Source organism: Nannobrachium achirus (genome assembly GCF_963921795.1).
Source record: "Nannobrachium achirus genome assembly, chromosome: 4".
Lineage (NCBI taxonomy): Eukaryota > Metazoa > Chordata > Actinopteri > Myctophiformes > Myctophidae > Nannobrachium > Nannobrachium achirus.
The window spans coordinates 70584541-70605862 of NC_137813.1; the positions used below are offsets into that span (position 1 = coordinate 70584541).

At 39.8% G+C, this 21322-nt stretch overlaps 1 protein-coding gene across 3 annotated transcripts in view; it reads right to left on the reverse strand.

The window, feature by feature from the left end:
- cog1 (component of oligomeric golgi complex 1) overlaps window positions 1–21322 on the reverse strand; it is a 60650-nt gene extending 39328 nt beyond the window's left edge. For 2 of the 3 annotated variants that reach the window (XM_080724319.1, XM_080724318.1), the window contains exons 1-2: window positions 21033–21322; window positions 2125–2364 (exon numbers count right to left, since the gene is read on the reverse strand). In XM_080724319.1, the coding sequence (XP_080580445.1) occupies window positions 2125–2364; window positions 21033–21206 (414 nt within the window). In that variant the 5' untranslated portion in view covers window positions 21207–21322. The remainder of the gene's footprint in view (window positions 1–2124; window positions 2365–21032) is intronic. The other variant, XM_080724320.1, reaches the window with a different exon arrangement.

Here is a 21322-nt window from a genome sequence, read left to right on the forward strand (position 1 = left end):
TTTCCATCATTGGTCATGTTTTCAAACTCTCTTTGTTTCAAGCTCACACGTTTTCACAATGTTCACCTGGTTGTAGATCTGATATTTTTGCTTTTCATGTCAAGTACCCCCTAGAATGATTATGTATTTGACCACAGACCTCCCATCTGAAAATATTTTGTTCCGGGGACCAAGAGAAAGAACGATTTGCGTTACAATTGTCTGCTTTAAAAACATATAGTACCGGTACATATTAAAAGGCTTGCAAACATTTTCATGATTTTTCAAAAAATAGCAGATCTACAAGCTCGCAGTGTGGCACTCGTTGCCATGCTGTGAGCTTGTATATCTGCTATTTTTTAATAGTAAACAATAATGGTTCAAGTGGTGACACGGATATGCGTTCACAATGTTCACCTGGTTGTAGATCTGATATTTTTGCGGAGCATATGAACTAGAGCTTTGCACGCTGCCTATAGCTGCGTTTCCTGCCGTTCCATTGAACTTTGACACTTAAGCGGCTAATGGGTGTATCGACAAAGTGACGTTTTTTAGGTCTGTCCCATTGGTTAGTATGGCTGTCACGATTATGACAACTTACATGATGATTAATTGTCACTCAAATAATGCGATTAACAATTTAATTGTGTTTTTGTTTGGCTTGTAGGCTTTGAAGTTGCACATGGCAGATATGACACATAACCTAAATATTCAAAGACATTACTGACATATTTGACAACGCTATACTTAAAAAAAGAACATTGAAAGTGGAAATAGCCGATCTACAAGCTCACAAGTTGAGAGCTTGTCAGTTTGGCTTGTTACAGCAGCCGCACACAAACTAAACTCTTCAGAGATATTTCCACCATTATGAAAGTCAGATAAAATTAAAAATAAATGTTGAGAGATTAAATCCCACTGCTTGCGGTCGGAGCTGCCAAGGACTGATTCAAACCGGGGCGGTGGAGAGAGGCAGCAGTATCTGAAGTAGAGCCTGACGATGCCAAACTTTTGACCGATGCCGATGTTTGGCGATGGAGATGTTTGCAGATGTTTAACCAATGTTTTGTAATTATAAAATAATAATAGCCTACATTTCAAAAACTCCTTACCTTCAATACCTTTTTTTTTTTTTACCAATGGTCCGCCAGTGGTCCTTGAGGGATTTCCAGGTGTATCCTTATGGGCAACAACAACATATTCTAAGTTTTGGGTGGCTAAATGTCATCAAATGGTGGTCTAAAATTACTTGACCGATATCGGTCGGGCTCTAACTAGGGATGTGAAGAAAAAAAAAATCGACTCATGCTCACCGCGACTCAAAAAGTATGAGTCGAAAAATCTTTTTATTTTATTTTTATTTTTCTAAAGTTTTTCCCCCAAAATATTTTAATCCCCCAAAATGTTCAAAAACATTATAAGCGTTAATGTTTTCCAAATGTCAGAGGACCGGTGTGTGTGTGTCTGTGTCGGAGACGAGTGCATGTCTGTGTTGTGCATGCATGCATCGCAGATTCACATGCATGCGGCGCTAGTCAGGTCCGCGGACTACTGTTTGAGAAACACTGCTGGACTGGTCTGATGCACGCGTCATAGCAGTGCGCGCTGAGTCGCTGACTGGATGTGTTTTGTTTACCTCCTGCCTGTGCATGCATGCTTGACACGAAAGCTCGCTTGTTAATGGCACCGTCGCCGTCGTGTGCGGTGATTTTGACAAGATTGACAATAAAACACAACACAAAATACACTACTCGTCGTTAATGCGACACACCCGTGGACGCGGTCGGGGAGGGAGAGCGAGGCAGACCAAAGCTCCACATTTGATACACTAGCCTGGGGTGCCAGCCAGAGTGCTCCCACTACGTTCCATGGACGTTGTCACTCCGCTTCTAGTCTCTAGAGAACAGACTCCATGCTAACGCAAGGAAGAGCAATTATTTATTATAATTATTATTAGGCTTTGATGCAAGTTCTGATGGGTGCAGCTGCATAAGTTGTGTTGCTTAAAGTAATGCACCGTTGTGCTCTCCTCTCAGCTGCTGCTTAGCGGGGGAAAAAAGTGAAAAAAGTCGATAGACGCGTCGATTTTCGGCCTCGACGCGTCGATTCGCAAATAATGCGTCGATTAACATCCCTAGCTCTAACCTGAAGTGTCCAGCGGTGGCGACCTGTCGGATGAGTATGGGGAAGCGTGCGAGGACGGGGCTGTAGTGAGTGCCCGTGGAGCTGGTGTCCAGCTGCAGCTCCCGGTGGAGGTGGCAGCACAGCAGGTACAGCTGGGTGGCCTGCAGGTACTGGCTGGCCTCCATGGAGCTCCAGATGCGCTCGGGGATCTCCAGCAGCAGCTTGATCTGCGACGCCATGGTGTAGAACTTCTCCTGCCACCTAGAAATATTGAAAGGAGACTTAACGCTTCCAGTAGGACATGTTATTGCTACTGCACCAAGGGAGCGGTTGCGTCACATCTGCTTTATCTCGCACTCATCGTTTCTATTTCCGTTTGCCAGCATTTGCCCAAATCGCGGAGGCAACCTTCTGGCCTCGCAAGACTAGTAGGGGTGTAACATACATTTTAAAGGACAACTTTGTGCATATTTTAGATTGTAATTAGAGAAAAGAAAAGATGAGTGTTAAAATGTTTTCATTTACTTTCTATCATTTTAGTGATTTTAACAGTATTACTGCCAGATGTTTTATTTATTTATTGGGTCTGGTGCCAGCAAGATGTATTCTTTTTTTTATTGTTATTATTTTCTTTTCTCATTACTTGGCTATATTAGCAGTAGAGGGCAGCCTCTTTCATGGGCAGATGTGACTTCTGGTGTAAATAGTAACAAATTAATTGCCACTTTTTGTGTCTAAAAACACATTTAGCCACTTGTACGCATGCCCCCACCCATTGAAATCAAAAGACTAAAATAGCTAAAACAATAGAAAGCAGTAAATGAAAACATTTTAGAAGTCATCTTTCCTTTTGTCTCTAATAAAATATGAACCCTTGTTGTAAAAAAAAATAAAGTTGTCCTTCAACAGTGATACGATACGCATCACATGGTTAACCATACGATACATGGACGATATTGGTTCATTCATGGCGATACGATAAGTTTCGATCCAATGATTTAAAATCGATATAGTAACTATTTAGCAAAGAAATGAAATCTGTGTAAAACGTGTAAAAAAACATATATTATTATGGAAGTACCGGTAAACGCTGTGATTATCAACAGTGGGGGGACAACAGTGAATTAGAAAAGTCCTATCTAACTGTAATTAACAATGAACTCACAATGAACTCACAAACAGTTTATCTCTACGGAAAGCTTAGGTTATGCTCTTAGTCTCTAAATGCTTTGGTTTCACAATAACCCTCAGTTGTCATGAGTAACTTTCTGTCACTAAACTATAATGGGCACATGCAGGTATCCACTAAGGTGGTGATACTATAAGTGGGGATACTATACTGCAGTTTGTTGGCTGCATTATATTATGGGGGGGGGGTTAAACCCCCCCTATAATATAGAATCCTTGTACCCAGGGCCCAGAATTTGGTGCGACACCCCTGAGTACTTAGATTGTGTTTCAGGGTGGCTATAGGGAGTTGGGAAAGTGACAGTGGTGTGGTGTTTGAGCTGGTGACAGTGACAGCATTGTTTCGGGGCGATGGCTCTCCCAACAACAATAACGATAGGGACAGTGGGTGACAGACAGTACACATCGTGTTTCAGGGTGGCTATTCAGCAATAGGGACAGTGACAGTGGGGTGGTGTGGTGTTTGAGGTGGTGACAGTAGTGGCGTTTCCATAAACTTATTCGAATTAGGGAAGCGTATTATGAGAAATACGCATTAAGACAAAGCGAATTTAGCATGTTTCCATTTGCGGGAGTCATTCGAATTAGCGACGTCGCAAGAGTTGATCGGGCTGATTTATAGCAGACCGAACCTGAGCACTGCACCGTCTGCACGTCTGACTGCTGTGACTCGGTCGCTGTCTAGTAGTGGGAAGAAGGTGTTATCATCATCATGGCCCCAAATAACTTTTAAATACAATTGGCGACGAGTCTCTTACGAAATTGGCAAGAGTTCCTCTCAATAGGCTACATAAAGCTACCGGTTCACCGGGAAAACCGCGGTCGCGTCGCTGCAGTTGCACAGTGCAAGTTTTAGCGTCGTCTGGAAGGTCAGGTGGCCGATCTGCAAGCTCTCAACGCGGCGCGGAGACGTGGATGCGGCTGCTGTGCCTGTGAGCTTGTAGATTGGGCACGTCAGGCACGCAACACCGTGGGATGAGGAAGGGTTCGCTCACCACCGATGGCTTGAGGCGAAAACGGGAGGAATTTACACATGGTCCGTGTCACTCCGTGTGTAACAAACAACAGGTTTGTTTTGTGGGCTATACGCTATACCATGGACAAAGCGGCAGGGGATGAGGAAATGGACCTAGAACGTCATCATCTATTCGCATGTATTGTCTGACCCGTTTCCATTCACTTAAGCGCATTACTGAAGTAAAGATAGCAAGAGATTCACAGATTCGCGCTTCCAGGCTCAATAGCTCAGGAACGAAACATTACAAAACCACAAAAACTGTCTCATTCTTATCCTGGTTAGCTAGAGAAACAACTACAACTCGATTTTCATCCCAAAAAAACAACCTCCGAGTTTAACAGACCAACCTCCGTGTTTAACAGAGTACATGCGTCTCTATGCGCAGCTGAATGTTAGGCGAGCGTTAGGGACCGTCTACAAAGTGCAACATTGAAAGCGAAAATATTCAATAGCTTTATGAATATGCAATGTATTACAACCAAATTCACTTCACACATCAATGGTGTACTTGTGAGTGTACTACAGCAGTTATTTGGGATATTTATATAATAATTATTTTTCCCCTATTGACTTCAATGGGAAAATGTGTTTCGAACGAAACACCTGTTTGTAAAGCTCTGGAAAATTTTCCTCAGAATTTGTAAAGCCTACATGTCCAGAGGCCTATGCATATCAAAAACGAATTACACCAGTTTACCTCATGGTGGCGCTATAAAAGCCCACTTTACATTATGGCCTATAATTCTTGAACCGTAGGTTTGTGATTTCAATCGGAATTTGTACAGCCTACATGTCCAGAGGCCTATGCATATCAAAAACTAATTACACCAGTTTGCCTCATGGTGGCGCTATAAAAGCCCACTTTACATTTTGGCCTATAATTCTTGAACCGTAGGTCGTAAAATAAAAATCTCTTTTCCCATGGCTTCCTTGCATAATGACGCAGTAGTTAACATATTATGAAGTGTAGCACCATAAAAATACCCATAATAATACAGCATTTGGTTTGGTACAACATCACTTTCTTTAATTTTGGTGAATTCTTCTCTGCTTTAAAAATCAATAGGGAACAAATTATGAAGTGTAGTACACTGACTATCATTGTCACCACTAGGGGGCTCCCCCTGGTCATACTACAGCAATTATTTTGGTAGAAATCAACTTTATTGAATTTTGGTGACTTCTTCTCTGCTTTAAAAATCAATAGGGAACAAATTATGAAGTGTAGTACACTGATTTTCATTCTCACCACTAGGGGGGCTCCCCCTGGTCATACTACAGCAATTCGTTTAGTAGAAATTAACTTTATTGAATTTTGGTGAATTCTTTCCTGCTTTAAAAATCAATAGGGAACAAATTATGAAGTGTAGTACACTGAAAATCATTCTCACCACTAGGGGGGCTCCCCCTGGTCATACTACAGCAATTCGTTTTGTAGAAATTAACTTTATCGAATTTTGGTGAATTCCTCCCTGCTTTAAAAATCAATAGGGAACAAATTATGAAGTGTAGTACACTGAAAATCATTCTCACCACTAGGGGGCTCCCCCTGGTCATACTACAGCAATTAGTTTCGTAGAAATTAACTTTATTGAATTTTGGTGAATTCTTCTCTGCTTTAAAAATCAATAGGGAACAAATTATGAAGTGTAGTACACTGATTTTCATTTTCACCACTAGGGGGGCTCCCCCTGGTCATACTACAGCAATTCGTTTCGTAGAAATTAACTTTATTGAATTTTGGTGAATTCTTCTGCTTTAAAAATCAATAGGGAACAAATTATTTAGTGTAGTACACTGATTTTCATTCTCACCACTAGGGGGGCTCCCCCTGGTCATACTACAGCAATTTGTTTCATAGAAATTAACTTTATTGAATTTTGGTGAATTCTTTCCTGCTTTAAAAATCAATAGGGAACAAATTATGAAGTGTAGTACACTGAAAATCATTCTCACCACTAGGGGGGCTCCCCCTGGTCATACTACAGCAATTCGTTTTGTAGAAATTAACTTTATTGAATTTTGGTGAATTCTTCCCTGCTTTAAAAATCAATAGGGAACAAATTATGAAGTGTAGTACACTGATTTTCATTCTCAGCACTAGGGGGGCTCCCCCTGGTCATACTACAGCAATTCGTTTCGTAGAAATTAACTTTATTGAATTTTGGTGAATTCTTCCCTGCTTTAAAAATCAATAGGGAACAAATTATGAAGTGTAGTACACTGATTTTCATTCTCACCACTAGGGGGGCTCCCCCTGGTCATACTACAGCAATTCGTTTCATAGAAATTAACTTTATTGAATTTTGGTGAATTCTTTCCTGCTTTAAAAATCAATAGGGAACAAATTATGAAGTGTAGTACACTGAAAATCATTCTCACCACTAGGGGGGCTCCCCCTGGTCATACTACAGCAATTCGTTTTGTAGAAATTAACTTTATTGAATTTTGGTGAATTCTTCCCTGCTTTAAAAATCAATAGGGAACAAATTATGAAGTGTAGTACACTGATTTTCATTCTCAGCACTAGGGGGGCTCCCCCTGGTCATACTACAGCAATTCGTTTCGTAGAAATTAACTTTATTGAATTTTGGTGAATTCTTCCCTGCTTTAAAAATCAATAGGGAACAAATTATGAAGTGTAGTACACTGAAAATCATTCTCACCACTAGGGGGCTCCCCCTGGTCATACTACAGCAATTAGTTTCGTAGAAATTAACTTTATTGAATTTTGGTGAATTCTTCTGCTTTAAAAATCAATAGGGAACAAATTATGAAGTGTAGTACACTGATTTTCATTCTCAGCACTAGGGGGGCTCCCCCTGGTCATACTACAGCAATTCGTTTTCGTAGAAATAAACTTTATTGAATTTTGGTGAATTCTTCCCTGCTTTAAAAATCAATAGGGAACAAATTATGAAGTGTAGTACACTGAAAATCATTCTCACCACTAGGGGGCTCCCCCTGGTCATACTACAGCAATTAGTTTCGTAGAAATTAACTTTATTGAATTTTGGTGAATTCTTCTGCTTTAAAAATCAATAGGGAACAAATTATGAAGTGTAGTACACTGATTTTCATTCTCACCACTAGGGGGGCTCCCCCTGGTCATACTACAGCAATTCGTTTCGTAGAAATTAACTTTATTGAATTTTGGTGAATTCTTCTCTGCTTTAAAAATCAATAGGGAACAAATTATAAAGTGTAGTACACTGATTATCATTCTCACCACCAAGGGGCTCCCCCTGGTCATACTACAGCAATTCGTTTCGTAGAAATTAACTTTATTGAATTTTGGTGACTTCTTCTCTGCTTTAAAAATCAATAGGGAACAAATTATGAAGTGTAGTACACTGATTTTCATTCTCACCACTAGGGGGGCTCCCCCTGGTCATACTACAGCAATTCGTTTCGTAGAAATTAACTTTATTGAATTTTGGTGAATTCTTCTCTGCTTTAAAAATCAATAGGGAACAAATTATAAAGTGTAGTACACTGATTATCATTCTGACCACCAAGGGGCTCCCCCCTGGTCATACTACAGCAATTCGTTTCGTAGAAATCAACTTTATTGAATTTTGGTGAATTCTTCTCTGCTTTAAAAATCAATAGGGAACAAATTATGAAGTGTAGTACACTGATTTTCATTCTCACCACTAGGGGGGCTCCCCCTGGTCATACTACAGCAATTCATTTCGTAGAAATTAACTTTATTGAATTTTGGTGAATTCTTCTCTGCTTTAAAAATCAATAGGGAACAAATTATGAAGTGTAGTACACTGATTTTCATTTTCACCACTAGGGGGGCTCTCCCTGGTCATACTACAGCAATTCGTTTCGTAGAAATTAACTTTATTGAATTTTGGTGAATTCTTCTGCTTTAAAAATCAATAGGGAACAAATTATGAAGTGTAGTACACTGATTTTCATTCTCACCACTAGGGGGGCTCCCCCTGGTCATACTACAGCAATTTGTTTCATAGAAATTAACTTTATTGAATTTTGGTGAATTCTTTCCTGCTTTAAAAATCAATAGGGAACAAATTATGAAGTGTAGTACACTGAAAATCATTCTCACCACTAGGGGGGCTCCCCCTGGTCATACTACAGCAATTCGTTTTGTAGAAATTAACTTTATTGAATTTTGGTGAATTCTTCCCTGCTTTAAAAATCAATAGGGAACAAATTATGAAGTGTAGTACACTGATTTTCATTCTCAGCACTAGGGGGGCTCCCCCTGGTCATACTACAGCAATTCGTTTCGTAGAAATTAACTTTATTGAATTTTGGTGAATTCTTCTGCTTTAAAAATCAATAGGGAACAAATTATGAAGTGTAGTACACTGATTTTCATTCTCACCACTAGGGGGGCTCCCCCTGGTCATACTACAGCAATTCGTTTCATAGAAATTAACTTTATTGAATTTTGGTGAATTCTTTCCTGCTTTAAAAATCAATAGGGATCAAATTATGAAGTGTAGTACACTGAAAATCGTTCTCACCACTAGGGGGGCTCCCCCTGGTCATACTACAGCAATTTGTTTTGTAGAAATTAACTTTATTGAATTTTGGTGAATTCTTCCCTGCTTTAAAAATCAATAGGGAACAAATTATGAAGTGTAGTACACTGATTTTCATTCTCAGCACTAGGGGGGCTCCCCCTGGTCATACTACAGCAATTCGTTTCGTAGAAATTAACTTTATTGAATTTTGGTGAATTCTTCTGCTTTAAAAATCAATAGGGAACAAATTATGAAGTGTAGTACACTGATTTTCATTCTCACCACTAGGGGGGCTCCCCCTGGTCATACTACAGCAATTCGTTTCATAGAAATTAACTTTATTGAATTTTGGTGAATTCTTTCCTGCTTTAAAAATCAATAGGGATCAAATTATGAAGTGTAGTACACTGAAAATCGTTCTCACCACTAGGGGGGCTCCCCCTGGTCATACTACAGCAATTTGTTTTGTAGAAATTAACTTTATTGAATTTTGGTGAATTCTTCCCTGCTTTAAAAATCAGTAGGGAACAAATTATGAAGTGTTGATTTTTAAAGCAGAGAAGAATTCACCAAAATTCAATAAAGTTGATTTCTACGAAACGAATTGCTGTAGTATGACCAGGGGGAGCCCCTTGGTGGTGAGAATGATAATCAGTGTACTACACTTCATAATTTGTTCCCTATTGATTTTTAAAGCAGAAGAATTCACCAAAATTCAAGAAAGTTCATTTCTACCAAAATAATTAATGTAGTATGACCAGGGGGAGCCCCCTAGTGGTGACAATGATAGCCAGTGTACTACACTTCATAATTTGTTCCCTATTGATTTTTAAAGCAGGGAAGAATTCACCAAAATTCAATAAAGTTAATTTCTACGAAACGAATCGCTGTAGTATGACCAGGGGGAGCCTCCCTAGTGGTGAGAATGATTTTCAGTGTACTACACTTCATAATTTGTTCCCTATTGATTTTTAAAGCAGAAGAATTCACCAAAATTCAATAAAGTTAATTTCTACGAAACTAATTGCTGTAGTATGACCAGGGGGAGCCCCCTAGTGGTGAGAATGATTTTCAGTGTACTACACTTCATAATTTGTTCCCTATTGATTTTTAAAGCAGGGAAGAATTCACCAAAATTCAATAAAGTTAATTTCTACGAAACGAATCGCTGTAGTATGACCAGGGGGAGCCTCCCTAGTGGTGAGAATGATTTTCAGTGTACTAAACTTCATAATTTGTTCCCTATTGATTTTTAAAGCAGAAGAATTCACCAAAATTCAATAAAGTTAATTTCTACGAAACTAATTGCTGTAGTATGACCAGGGGGAGCCCCCTAGTGGTGAGAATGATTTTCAGTGTACTACACTTCATAATTTGTTCCCTATTGATTTTTAAAGCAGGGAAGAATTCACCAAAATTCAATAAAGTTAATTTCTACGAAACGAATTGCTGTAGTATGACCAGGGGGAGCCCCCCTAGTGGTGAGAATGAAAATCAGTGTACTACACTTCATAATTTGTTCCCTATTGATTTTTAAAGCAGAGAAGAATTCACCAAAATTCAATAAAGTTAATTTCTACGAAACGAATTGCTGTAGTATGACCAGGGGGAGCCCCCTAGTGGTGACAATGATTTTCAGTGTACTACACTTTATAATTTGTTCCCTATTGATTTTTAAAGCAGAGAAGAATTCACCAAAATTCAATAAAGTTAATTTCTACGAAACTAATTGCTGTAGTATGACCAGGGGGAGCCCCCTAGTGGTGAGAATGATTTTCAGTGTACTACACTTCATAATTTGTTCCCTATTGATTTTTAAAGCAGGGAAGAATTCACCAAAATTCAATAAAGTTAATTTCTACAAAACGAATTGCTGTAGTATGACCAGGGGGAGCCCCCCTAGTGGTGAGAATGATTTTCAGTGTACTACACTTCATAATTTGTTCCCTATTGATTTTTAAAGCAGGAAAGAATTCACCAAAATTCAATAAAGTTAATTTCTATGAAACGAATTGCTGTAGTATGACCAGGGGGAGCCCCCCTAGTGGTGAGAATGAAAATCAGTGTACTACACTTCATAATTTGTTCCCTATTGATTTTTAAAGCAGAGAAGAATTCACCAAAATTCAATAAAGTTAATTTCTACGAAACGAATTGCTGTAGTATGACCAGGGGGAGCCCCCTAGTGGTGACAATGATTTTCAGTGTACTACACTTTATAATTTGTTCCCTATTGATTTTTAAAGCAGAGAAGAATTCACCAAAATTCAATAAAGTTAATTTCTACAAAACTAATTGCTGTAGTATGACCAGGGGGAGCCCCCTAGTGGTGAGAATGATTTTCAGTGTACTACACTTCATAATTTGTTCCCTATTGATTTTTAAAGCAGAAGAATTCACCAAAATTCAATAAAGTTAATTTCTACGAAACTAATTGCTGTAGTATGACCAGGGGGAGCCCCCTAGTGGTGAGAATGATTTTCAGTGTACTACACTTCATAATTTGTTCCCTATTGATTTTTAAAGCAGGGAAGAATTCACCAAAATTCAATAAAGTTAATTTCTACAAAACGAATTGCTGTAGTATGACCAGGGGGAGCCCCCCTAGTGGTGAGAATGATTTTCAGTGTACTACACTTCATAATTTGTTCCCTATTGATTTTTAAAGCAGGAAAGAATTCACCAAAATTCAATAAAGTTAATTTCTATGAAACGAATTGCTGTAGTATGACCAGGGGGAGCCCCCTAGTGGTGAGAATGATTTTCAGTGTACTACACTTCATAATTTGTTCCCTATTGATTTTTAAAGCAGGAAAGAATTCACCAAAATTCAATAAAGTTGATTTCTACCAAAATAATTGCTGTAGTATGACCAGGGGGAGCCCCCTAGTGGTGACAATGATAGTCAGTGTACTACACTTCATAATTTGTTCCCTATTGATTTTTAAAGCAGAGAAGAATTCACCAAAATTAAAGAAAGTGATGTTGTACCAAACCAAATGCTGTATTATTATGGGTATTTTTATGGTGCTACACTTCATAATATGTTAACTACTGCGTCATTATGCAAGGAAGCCATGGGAAAAGAGATTTTTATTCTACGACCTACGGTTCAAGAGTTATAGGCCAAAATGTAAAGTGGGCTTTTATAGCGCCACCATGAGGCAAACTGGTGTAATTAGTTTTTGATATGCATAGGCCTCTGGACATGTAGGCTTTACAAATTCCGATTGAAATCACAAACCTACGGTTCAAGAATTATAGGCCATAATGTAAAGTGGGCTTTTATAGCGCCACCATGAGGTAAACTGGTGTAATTCGTTTTTGATATGCATAGGCCTCTGGACATGTAGGCTTTACAAATTCTGAGGAAAATTTTCCAGAGCTTTACAAACAGGTGTTTGTAAAGACACCTTTTCCCATTCAAGTCAATAGGGGAAAAATCTAATTATATAAATATCCCAAATAACTGCTGTAGTACACTCACAAGTACACCATTGATGTCTGAAGTGAATTTGGTTGTAATACATTGCATATTCATAAAGCTTAGGGATGAGGCTGAATATTCGGCACCGAAAATTTTTGGCCGAAAATGGAGAAAAATGCATTTTCGGTTTTCGGCTGGATAGCTTTTAAAACCGAATAGTTGAGCACCGAATAGTGTGAAGAACAGGGGTCCAGTATAATCTCTCATAAAGCATCCGCAGCACAGCACACTCTCTCTCCCCCCTCCCTCACTCACTCACTCCGTCTCGCGAGTCGCTCGCATTCACTTCACTTCACTTGTCTGCGCAACTGCTGGCTAACGAGTGTAGCCTATGTATGTCATTGCGACCTGTCGCTCGTTGTGTAAGCTAAGCTTAGCTCCGTGCCAGGCAGCGTGCCTCCGCCAAGCTCGTTAAAGTGTTCATTGAGCAGGAGCAGAGCCTCCGCGATTTTGATTGACAAAGATAGCAGTTAGTAGAGTGCTGTTTGTCAATTCTTTGTTGCTACAGAGCATAGCACCAATCAGTGCTAAGGGCTAACAACAACAATGCATAAGGATGTACGTCTCACTCTCTGTCACTGGTGTTAGTTGTCGTGTGAGTGTTTGTCAGCGAGCGTCTCGGTTTGGCCGCAGAGCTCATGTTCAACCTCTTCCAGAGAGAGATGGAGACACACACTGTGTGTGTGGGTGGGTGACGTGACGTAACGTTTTCGCTGTCCTCGGTGTCAAACATGTATAAATAAAACATATATTTGTCAAAAACCTTCTGAATATTGTGCAGGACATTAAGCTTTAAGTGAACTTACTCAAGATTAAAACATTTCATTCCTCATTTCTTCAGAATCTTCAACCAAACATGGCAAAACTCATATGGTGTGACTGTCCTGACCTTGTTTCTCAAAGTGGGAACTTGAATAAAACTAAGAAAAAGAATTGCTAAAAATAATTTGAAAATGAATTTAGGCTAAAAAAAAATGTCTATTTTGAGCCTATATCTTTTCAAAGTCAAAGCATAATGTTTTCAGTCATTTCTGATCAAAAACATTTTGTCCCCCAACCCAAAATCATTTGGTGTGACACTAAAAAAAAAAAATTAAACAGGCAATTATTTGGACAGCTATTGCTAGAGAGGTCCTTCTTCTGTAAGGCTATTCAGCACTCCCAGCACAACTGCAAGACAGGTGTCTGAGGTGAGTTATGATTTTAACATTTTCATGAAATGCCATCTTGTTGAAACTTTGACAAACTCACCATTCTGGATGTCTGTTGGTGTGACACCTTTTCTTTAAAAAAAGCTTAAGTTATTTGAAGTTTTGGTCATATTTCCATGTAGATCTAGGTTGCTTTGTTATAGCTAGCATGCTGTTAGCATGCTAATGTGTACATAGTAGCCTCAAGGTAAACCTAAATGGAGAAAACAGTAATATGGTGTGACACGCCATCATATGGTGTGACATATCTGCTTGTCACACCATATGACTTGACTGTCACACCATATGATATATACTGTATTTTCCTACGGATATAACAATAAATAACAAAGTCCCATCTTTCTTTTGTCCATTTAAACATTTGTTTTAAACATTTTTACATAAAATGTAATTTAGCTTCATTCAGTGATATGTGACATACACAAATGTCACATTTTGTTTAATTATATGTGATTTGGTTGTACTTTTATGGAGCCTTATTGTGTAGCTGAATGAACAGAGAACATATGTGACCCAGCATAGCAGAGGGGCAGTCATTTCGGAAAGCACAGCTTAGACCAGCCCTGAAATTAATTTTTTTTTTTTCCTAAAATGTGATAAAGCCATAAAAGCATTTCATAAATATCAGGCTACATTTCACTTAAACGCCAGAGCTTAACTCTGCATACGACTTTTTTAAATTAATGTGAATAGAAAACCTCACATTTTGCAGGTTACATTTCATCTAAAAGGCTGAATTTCTCAGATCTAGTATTTCTGCATGGCATAACTCTATAAGCCATATCTACAAAACTGTTGGGTCAATCTTCACAACCATTTTGTAGCTATGATCCCCAGCTTTCAAATAAATAAATAAATAAAAAATCAATGACAAGCCCTCAGCTGTGTTCAGACACATATTTTAGGAACAGACCTATAGCACTTTCTGCCACAAGGTGGCAGAAGCCATTGGTGAGACAGATAGAAGTAGAAGTAGGTGGTCACGTGACATTTTCCTTCATGCACAAGGAAGGAGAAAGGAACTACACCTGATACTGACTGTCTCCCTTTGTCCTATTTATTCAGGTAAATTACGTTTTTGAACATGAAAACTGTTCTCTATCAGCACTGTACAGTGTAAAAGCACTGCTTGTTTTGTGATTTTATTAGATTTGACCAGAAATGTTGTGGTTTTGTTTAGTTCTAGTGTGTTTAGTGAATCTGTCTGTAAACAGCAGAGTCATGCAGGCAGCCATGTTCTGCTGCTCAGAACATGGTTCTTTTTGGTTTGTTTCTCTGACAGTATGTTGTGCTCCCTGCAGTGTGTAAAAGCTCCAGTTCTATTGTTGAAAGCTCCTGTACCCTTTGTACTTATTTTCGTTTTTTAACTAAGTTAGTTCTCTCCATATTAATGCCTTGATGCCTTTTGCACTATATGCCTTGTAGTCATACCAATATAGTATTTACCTTTTGGTTCCATATTTCATTATTAATGCCATTTGATGGTCATGTATAAATATAAGTTCATGTTGGTATATGATTAAAAAGTTAAAAAGAGTACACTCTAAAAATATTACTGGTAAAAAGCCACAAATTAAAGACAGTTCATGGACACTGACAAAACAAACAACATATGGGAATATGATGAATGAAGATTGTTTAATGTGATTTTGATGACTGAAAGAAATGAGAAGAAATGGGTTTACTGTAATTTTGTGAACATGTGAGAATTGTGAAAACAGTGATTGACTGATACTCTTTGACAACAAAGAAGAGCAGAAACCCCTTCACAGAAACCTTAACATATTGTTTCAATCTAAACAGTATTTGCTCTTTGTCTTAAACTATATATTCCATTTTCTTTTGTCAGCTGGAAAATGACAAGTGCTGAGAGAACGAGAAAGTACAGGGAGAAACTAAACGATGACCCAGCAAAGAGAGAGGAGTTGCTGAGGCGAAGAAAGGAAAGGTAAACAAACTATCTGTTTCCACTCTGTGCTACTAAGAGGAACATGGTTATGAAATGAAGAGATTAGACTATGGGTGGGGAATAATGATACAATTTATAATAAATAAACATGAATTGAAATGAAATGTATTTTCATGTTCAGGCCAGCAATGACCACTTGCTGGCATGATTGGCTCAACACTGTTAAAGTATTCACATTATTCTCTTTGCCTTTGAACAGATACCAAGAAAAGAAACATGATGGAGAAATCCCACAATTCAAAATAAATAATCTTCCGCCATCACGGAGGGAAAAGCTGAGGGAGTCATGGAGAAATGCCCAACTAAAATACAGAACAAAAAGGAGGGATTTAGAAGAATTATTGAACTTCACTCAACCATCCCCAGACCACTCAATACATGATGGAGAGATGGACCCAAATCCAGCCCCAGATGAAGGTCCAGCCCCAGATGAAGGTCCAGCCCCAGATGAAGTGTCAGCCCCAGATGAAGGTCCAGCCCCAGGTGAAGTGTCAGCCCCAGATGAAGGTCCAGCCCCAGATGAAAGTCCAGCCACAAATCAAAGTCCAGCCCCAGATCCTATTCCAGCCCCAGGTACAAGTCCAGTCTCAGGTCCAGGTCCAGTCTCAGGTCCAAATCCTGTCCAGGTACAAGTCCAGTCCGAGTCCAGTCTCAGGTCCTACATTAACACTGTCCAGTCCAGGTCCAAGTCCAGTCTCGGGTTCGAGGTCAGTCCAGGTTCAAGTCCAGTCACAGGTCCTACATTAACACCACCAGATGAGATGCTAAAGCTGAGGAAAGCTTTAAAGAAACTGCAGGACCAGAACCGAAGCCTCCAGAGAAAGGTCAATGAAGAAAAGAAGAAGGCTGAAAAATATAAAAAACAATCTGTGAGGATAAACAGAACAAAACCAACTGCCAGTGAAAAATACCACTTGCCACCCAAGAAAAAAAGGATACCTGAGAAAAAAGCTCAAGTGGAATCCTTCCTGCTGTTGGATGAAAACAGCATCCTGCTTCCTGGAAAGAAGGACACTGTTGGCAGGAAAGATAAAAGACAAAGACGAATGCTGACTTCCTCACTAAAAGACCTTCATAAGGCCTACATGAAAAAATGTGCCAAAAAACACCAACTCTCCTACAGACAATTCACAAGGTATAGACCTTTTTACATCACAGAGGCTAGGTCCAGCGACCGCAACACATGTGCATGCTGGGAACATGCAAACATCTCTCTCCTAATTGATGCTCTTTCAAGCAGAGGCTTGATCAAATCAAAAAGCTTGTCAGCACTGCTGTCAGCTATCACATGTGACACTGAAAATGCAAAATGCATGCAACGTGCATGCACAAAGTGCTGTTATGATGAGCCCAACCTGCAGGAACACAACCCAGCTGACACTGCAACATGGGAGCAGTGGGAAAAGCAGGATGTTGTAGTGGGAGAGAAAACATACAAGAACTGGGTGAAGAAAAAGAAGGCTGGGACAGTTGGAGAACTTACTGATGTGTTCAAACTGAGGCTCAGTGCGATTGCAAGTCATCAGCTCAACTGGCTTCATCAGGTGAAGCAGTTCAGGCACATCAAGGACCGCATCCAACCCAATGAAATGGTCTTGCATATAGACTTTTCTGAGAACTATGCATGCAAACTAAACACAGAGATTCAGGCGTTTCATTTTGGTGGCAATAGGCAGCAGGCAACAGTGCATACTGGAGTTGCCTACTCAGTCAGTGGCTCCCAGTGCTATGCCACCATTTCACAGTCCTTGCGTCATGATGAGCGTGCTGTGTGGGCACACATCAAGCCAGTTATTGATGATTTCCGAGGAAGACAAGACAATGCAATTGACACCCTGCATGTCCTCAGTGATGGGCCAGCAACCCAGTACCGGAATCGCACAAACTGCTTCCTCATGAGCAGCATTCCTTATACATGGGGATTCAAGAGGGTCACCTGGAACTTTTCAGAGCGTGCCCATGGAAAGGGCGCACCTGATGGTGTGGGAGGGGTGCTGAAGCGTAAGGCAGACATGTATGTCCTCGGAGGCAGTGACCTACAAACACCGAGGGATATGTATGAGTATTTACAGAAGTCCTCCGAAACTGTCACCGTCATGTGGATCGAAGAAGAGAAGATATCCAACATGGATGAAATGGTCCCTCCATCAGTGCGTCCAGTGACTGGGATCAGCACTACGCACCAGGTTCTTTCTTTCACCCCGGGAAAGATAGTTTACAGAGACCTGAGTTGTTTCTGCCAGTTTCCTCAGATCTGCGCCTGTCACAAACCACGGACATTACAGTTCGACCAAGTCTCCAGGGCTGAGGTGCCAGGTGACAAGACAAGTGATGAGTAAGTAAGCCAATTGCCTGATACCTGTAATTGTACCTGTTCAATGACAATAAAGTAACTTATGTCATCCATTCATTCCCTTTCTTCCTTAACTAAGTGGTGGCCCATCTGCGGAACTGCCCCCTTCCCAACTCAGCTGCAGGCCCAAAACAGCTTCCGGAGCTCAGTGAGTATAACATGCTTGGCAAACTTGAGGACCTGCTGGTATTACATTTTACTACTAAAAACAATCTACCTGACAAATAAATGACATTTAAATGTCTCCTCCTGAAGGTCTTCTACTCAGGTGCAGGACACAAGTGCATCTATTGGAGAGGCCCAAGCTGAGGATTCAGACACCTCTTCAGATGAATACACACCAGGACAGTTTGTCATAATCAAATATGAGGGAAAGCCATATGTGGGGCAGATTGTTACCATTAATAAGGAGGGGCTAGAGATAAACTGCATGAATCAAATTGGAAAAATGAAAAATGGTTTTGTCTGGCCAAAGGGGCGAGACTGCATTTTCTATGAAGAGAAGGAAGTTGTCTGCGGCATAGAAGAACCGCAACAAGGCAGCCGGTTTGCTACCCTCACCAAATACGACTGGCTGGTGTACAATACAGTCTAAGTACAAAAGTATTAGATTAGATTTGATTTGATTTGAGTTGCGCAACCCAGCACTCTTTAGCTAGTGGAGATGTGGTGTAACTTCATGATTCTTAAATACATTTGTTCAACACAATGCTGTGTTGAAGTTCAGGAGACTTTGGAAAAAAGCAATTAATCTGAATGCCGAGTTCTGTTTCCACTAATTGGTGTTAATAAAATGTTGCCTTGGGACCCAGTGTGGCTCTTTAGCTAGTGGAGAAGTGGTGTAACTTCATGATTCTTAAATACATTTGTTCAACACAATGCTGTGTTCAAGTTCAGGAGACTTTGGAAAAAAGCAATTAATCTGAATGCTGAGTTCTGTTTCCACTAATTGGTGTTAAAAAAATGTTGCCTTGGGACCCAATGTGGCTCTTTAGCTAGTGGAGATGTGGTGTAACTTCATGATTCTTAAATACATTTGTTCAACACAATGCTGTGTTCAAGTTCAGGAGACTTTGGAAAAAAGCAATTAATCTGAATGCTGAGTTCTGTTTCCACTAATTGGTGTTAAAAAAATGTTGCCTTGGGACCTAATGTGGCTCTTTAGCTAGTGGAGATGTGGTGTAACTTCATGATTCTTAAATACATTTGTTCAACACAATGCTGTGTTCAAGTTCAGGAGACTTTGGAAAAAAAGCAATTCATCTGAATGCTGAGTTCTGTTTCCAATAATTGGTGTTAATAAAATGTTGCCTTGGCTCCCAGTGTGGCTATGAACCTTATTGTTTCTTTAAGATCCTTCTGCCGCGGGCCGGCAGAAGACTTAGGTGTGTGTAGCATTCCTGTGCACATCCTCATCATCCATCTACTACTACGATTCTTTGTTATCCCATGTTAAAGCCCTACAATAATATCCTGTTCAGAAATATTATGTTATTTAATGTTAAAGCAATTTTACTGTTGCTGTCTTTTCTGGGCAATTGTTTAATCAATCAGTAAAGTTCAGTGCTCACTAATAGGTAGGTTAAAACACAGTTTGCTTTGACACATGAAGATATGATCATATGGTGTGACACTAAATCATTTGGTGTGACATTCCAAATAGTGAAAAATCATACCTTTATTAATGATGAAACCAAAAAAATGTTTATGGATTACATAGTGAAATGTATCAGGAGGAGTCACAAATATTTTTGTAATTTTAGAGAAAGTTTTGTCAGAATGAATTTAAAATATGTTGTAAGATCATGAACATGGGCCTCACACAGAGTGTCGATTATGAAAAAAATATACAGATATAATTAATTTTCAAAAAACTATAGTGGATCACTGGTTAGTTATGATAAAGGACTTTGATAAAGTGAGTAACTTAAGAAAGATGTACTCCATTTTCATTTTATGAACAATTATTTTCATGTCACACCATATGACGATTTTAGGCACAAGTACAACAAACTGCTGAATAAAGTCTGATTCCAATAAAATATCTAAAAACAAAATGCATTTCCATAAGGTTGAGAGTGAGTAGAACAAAAGTAAATAACTTTTATGCCTGCATTTTAACGTTTTTTTAAAAACACATTTTTTGGGGCGTCACGTCACTGACCCGTGTGTGTGTGTGTGTGTGTGTGTGTGTGTGGGGGGGGGGGGGGGGGGGCTATAGGCACATGGCTAGTAAAAAAGATGTGAGATGTAGGGTCCTGTCTGGACTCTGGAGTTAGATGGATAGATGAGGGACAGACGGTAGGAAGAGTGGGCACTAAGGAGGAGTGGGCACCTTGATATCAAGTTCTAATATTTCTATAACTGCTAAACAACATACAATCCTTTGGGCATAAAGAATAAGTTCAATGATAAATGTAGGGCTGATAATGACATACGTGATATGGCATGTTCAAATCATGTAATCAAAAAGTTAATTTTGAGCCCTGATAATGGTGATTATTATTATAGTTTTGTATGGTTTTGACATAATCACGTTTGCCATAATAAGGTAGCTTTACAACAAATGGTACAAAAATTAGTAATAGCCTACAAAATAAATTATATACATGTATTATTCGGCTATTCGGTATTCGGCGGAATGTTTCCACTATTCGGTATTCGGTTTCGGCCAAGAATTTTGCTTTCGGCACATCCCTAATAAAGCTATTGAATATTTTCGCTTTCAGTGTTGCACTTTGTAGACGGTCCCTAACCGCTCGCCTACCGTTCAGCTTTACATAGAGACGCATGTAATCTGTCAAACTCAGAGGTTGTTTTTTTGGGATGGAAATCGAGTTGTAGTTGTTTCTCTAGCTAACCAGGATAAGAATGAGACGGTTTTTGTGGTTTTGTAATGTTTCGTTCCTGAGCTATTGAGCCCGGAAAAGCGAATCTGTGAATCTCTTGCTATCTTTACTGCAGTAAGCGCATTTAGTTTATTCGATAAAGGCTCAAAATCCTCCTCCTCCAAGCGGATAACTTTTTTTGCGGATAATGAAAGTTTATTCGCATTTTGAAGTGTTTCCATAAAAACATTTTGCGATTAAGCCGTTAATGCGCAAAAAGTGGCTTTATGGAAACGCCACTGACACTGACAGGGCGATGGCTCTCCCAACAACAATAGCGATAGGGACAGTGGGTGACACGGACAGTACTTACATTGTGTTTCAGGGTGTTGCTGACCTTCGCAGCAGAGACCGTGGGCTGCTGCTTGAGCTGGTGACAGTAGCGGCTCATGTCGCGCACGGAGCGGACCACGCTCTCGCTGCACTGGCGCATCTCGGTGATGGTGTCCGCGGCGTCGATCAGGTCTCGGTAGCGCTCGCCCACCATCTGCCGCAGCTCCTCTTTCTTCTGCTCGATCTCGCCGCCTCCGCCGTGCCGTAGCGCTCGAACAGCGCCGCCGGGGATCTCCGCGACCCGCAGGGACTGCGCTGAGATCACGACCA